This window comes from Nicotiana tomentosiformis, chromosome 10 (genome assembly GCF_000390325.3).
Source record: "Nicotiana tomentosiformis chromosome 10, ASM39032v3, whole genome shotgun sequence".
Taxonomy (NCBI): domain Eukaryota; kingdom Viridiplantae; phylum Streptophyta; class Magnoliopsida; order Solanales; family Solanaceae; genus Nicotiana; species Nicotiana tomentosiformis.
Genome location: NC_090821.1, coordinates 29,987,531 through 29,991,232, shown reverse-complemented (window position 1 = coordinate 29,991,232; position 3,702 = coordinate 29,987,531). Strand labels below are relative to the sequence as shown.

General features: G+C 45.7%; 2 protein-coding genes across 2 annotated transcripts; both read left to right on the top strand.

The window, feature by feature from the left end:
• Positions 1-1,401: 1,401 nt before the first annotated feature.
• LOC138899942 (uncharacterized) lies at positions 1,402-2,112 on the top strand. Its single transcript, XM_070186643.1, has 2 exons — positions 1,402-1,767; positions 1,852-2,112. The coding sequence occupies exons 1-2, from the start codon at positions 1,402-1,404 to the stop codon at positions 2,110-2,112; spliced, it is 627 nt and encodes a 208-aa protein (XP_070042744.1).
• A 696-nt stretch (positions 2,113-2,808) lies between these two features.
• On the top strand, positions 2,809-3,291 carry LOC138899941 (uncharacterized). Its single transcript, XM_070186642.1, has one exon. The coding sequence runs from the start codon at positions 2,809-2,811 to the stop codon at positions 3,289-3,291; it is 483 nt and encodes a 160-aa protein (XP_070042743.1).
• The last annotated feature ends 411 nt before the right edge of the window (positions 3,292-3,702 follow it).

The window sequence follows — 3,702 nt, the reverse complement described above, 5'->3', positions numbered from 1 at the left end:
CTTGGTATTATGGAATACACCTCCCCCCGTATATATTGGGGTGAGGCGGCAAGGCCGCTTTGTGTAGAGTCTTGGTATTGGGGAATACACCTCCACCCGCATACATTGGGGTGAGGCGGCGGGGCCGCTTTGTGTAAAGTTCTAGTATTGTGATTGCACCTCCACCCGCATATATTGGGGTGAGGCGGCAAAGTCGCTCTGTGTAAAGGTAGTTGTAGAGAATCCCCGACTAGAAAATTATAAATGTTATTGGAAGTTCTTAACAAATCTGTTTAACTTTTATGGCTATCTAAGCCCTATAATTGTACCATAATTCATCATATTCATGTTGTATTTTCAAGTTCTTGAATAGATGTTTAGGTTCGACATGTAATAACGTCCTTTTTTCCCGGAGGCGCTGCATCTTTAATTGATGCAGGTGGTTCCACAACGGAGGATATTGACCAGCAATAGCGATGCTCATTCTTCCCAGCTGACTTGGTGAGCCCCATCTCATTCCGGGGTTGTTCATCTTTTTTTCCATATGTGTTATCGTGTTTTGAGGTATAGCCGGAGCCCTGTTGTCGGCACTATCATTGTACTCTTTGGTATCTTTAGAGGCTCCGTAGACTTAGTGTGGGTTGTATATGGGTGTTGGGAATATTAAACAAGTTGTGTTGCGATTGAATCACTTATTCCACTTGGAACCATGAAGGTGGGTGTGTGTGTGTTTTGAGACTTATTAAATGAAGTAATTAATGGTAATGAATTTGGTATTGTCTACATGATCTCCTTGTCGGTTAATTAAAGAAGTTATGTATACTCTTAAAATCATGGGTGAGTTGGGTAGAAAGTATTCAATAGGCTTGCTTGACCGGGTTCACTCTATTGAGCGTCGGTCGCGCTCCCCGAGTTTGGGGGTGACAAACTTGGTATCAGAGCCTAAGATTTTAAAGTATCCTAGGATGTCTCGGAGCCGTGTCTAGTAGAGTCCTTCTTATTGGTATGTTGTCGACCACATCTGTAATTAGGATGCTACTTGGGCATTTAAGAATAACACCCTTCTTTCATGTTCTCGATCGTGTAATAGAGCTTATTGTAAGATTTTTCCTCCTTTAACTCGTGCTTTGCTCTAGCTTTCAGTACATGGCACCTAAGAAGAAGGCAAGAACTGGCCAAAGAGCTAATGTCACACCAGGAGTGGCAGTGAATTCTATATTTGATGATGCGGGTGAACACCCGAGGGGTGAGGATATCCCTCCAGTTACTACACTGTCTGATTCACCTACAACTGGTCAGACCACACCTGTCCCTACACCTACTAAGGGTGTAACGGTCCCTCCAACTGATATTCCAGTTCCACCTCCAGCTCCAACTTCCGATTCTGGTATTTCTGAAGGGGATTTTAGGGGAGCCATATAGATGTTGGCTCTGATAGTGGCCTCCCAGTCCCGAAGATCAAATGTTGCACCCACTCCTTCCAGTCATCCAGGGGATTCTGCTAGTTCTAGGTTAAATAGATTTCTCCAGTTGGATCCTCCAGTGTTCACAGGTACTGATCCTGAGGAGGACCCCCAGAAATTTATCGATGAGATGCACAAGACTCTCCGAGTTATGCACGCTACTGAGACAAAGGGAGAGGAGTTGCCCTCCTACCGCCTGAAAGGGGTGTCCTATTCTTGGTTTGAAATGTGGGAGGAGTCCCGTGAGGGGGGAAACCCTCCAGCGAGATGGAGTGAGTTTACTGATGCCTTTATGGATCATTTCTTGCATGCCGAGACTAAGGCGGTCTGTGCCGCTGAGTTTGAAAACCTGAAGCAGGGTAGTATGAATGTGTTGGAGTACCATATGGAGTTCACGTGCCTGTCCAAGTATGCTATTCACATGTTGCCCACTATGGAGGCTAGGGTGCGCCGGTTTGTACATGGCCTTAGCCCATTGGTTATTAATGAGGCTGCTACAGCTACCTTGAACTCCGATATGAACTATGGTAAGATGGTGGCATTTGTTCAAGCCATAGAGACACGCAAATTGAAGAATATAATGGAGCGTCAAAGTAGCAGCAAGGCCCAGTCCACGGACAACTTTGGTGTTCTTCTGGTGGTGGTGGTGGTAGGTCGGCATTCAGGATAGGGTCATCAGGACCATCACAATCATTCGCTCAGTCTTCGATGAGTGCACAGTTATCTGGACCCAGTCAGGGCAACAGGGGACCCCACCAGCAGGGTCAGCCCGACGGAAGAATTCAGCAGCAGCGGAGGCTACCATGCCCTAAGTGTGGGAGGATGCACTTCGGGGCCTGCTTTGTGGACCTACCTATATGCTATGGGTGCAGTGTGAGGGGTCACATTCAGAGGGATTGCCGCTCGTCCCGTCGGATCATGGGCAGAGGTACAGCGCAACCAGCTAATTCTGCAGCTACTACATCCACAACACCTCCAGCTCGAGGCACCTCAGCACCCGCAGGGCGTGGTGTAGCTAGCGGTGGTGCACAAAATCCAGGAGGACCTAGGAAATTTTATGATATGTGGAGGCGTCACGATTCAGAGGCTTCTCCAAATATTTTCACAAGTATACTGTCTATCCAATCCCATGGTGTATATGCTCTTATCGATCCCGGTTCCACTTTTTCATATGTCACTCCTTATGTTGCTATGGAATTTGGGATAGAACCGGAACATCTTCATGAGCTGTTCTCTGTATCTACTCTGGTTGGTGAGTCTATTTTGGCCACACGGGTTTATAGGGATTTTGTTGTCACGTTGCGTGGTCAGGACACCATGGCCGATCTCATCGAATTAGGGATGGTCGATTTTGATGTAATTAATAATGGGGATGGACTGGCTTTATTCATATTTTGCCAAGCTTGATTGCCGAACCAGGACCGTTTGGTTTGAAATTCCAAATGAGCCAGTTATTGAGGGGAAGGGGGATGATGTGGTGCCGAAGGGTAGGTTTATTTCTTACCTTAAGGCCACGAAGACGATTAACAAGGGATGTATCTACCATTTGGTCCGAGTTACGGACACCGATGTCGAGGCAGCTACACTTGAGTTTGTGCCTGTTGTGAATGAATTTTTAAGAGTCTTTCCGGATAAGCTCCCTGGGATTCCCCTAGACTGGGAGATCGATTTTAGGATTGATGTGATGTCAGACACACAACCTATATCTATTCCACCCTATAGGATGGCACCAGCAGAATTGAAAGAACTAAAGGAACAATTGAATGATTTATTAGATAAGGGTTTCATCCGGCCGAGTGTGTCGCCTTGGGGTGCACTGGTTCTCTTTGTAAGGAAGAAGGATGGGTGACTACGAATATGTATCGACTATCGGCAGCTTAACAAGGTCACAATCAAGAATAAGTGCCCAGTACCAAGGATAGATGACTTGTTTGACCTGTTGTAGGGTGCTAAGTATTTTTCCAAGATTGATTTACGATCTGGGTATCACCAATTAAATATCAGGAAGCATGTTGTTCGGAAAATAACTTTCAGAACCCGGTATGGGCACTTTGAATTTCTGGTAATGTCTTTTGGGCTAACAAATGCCCCGGAAACTTTCATGGATCTTATGAACCGAGTTTTCAACCCATTCCTCGATTCTTTTGTGGTAGTGTTTATTGATGATATCCTTGTATATTCACGCAATCGAGAGGACCATGCCGATCATCTCAGGGTAATTCTACAAACCATAAATCAACACTAGTTATATGCAAAGTTT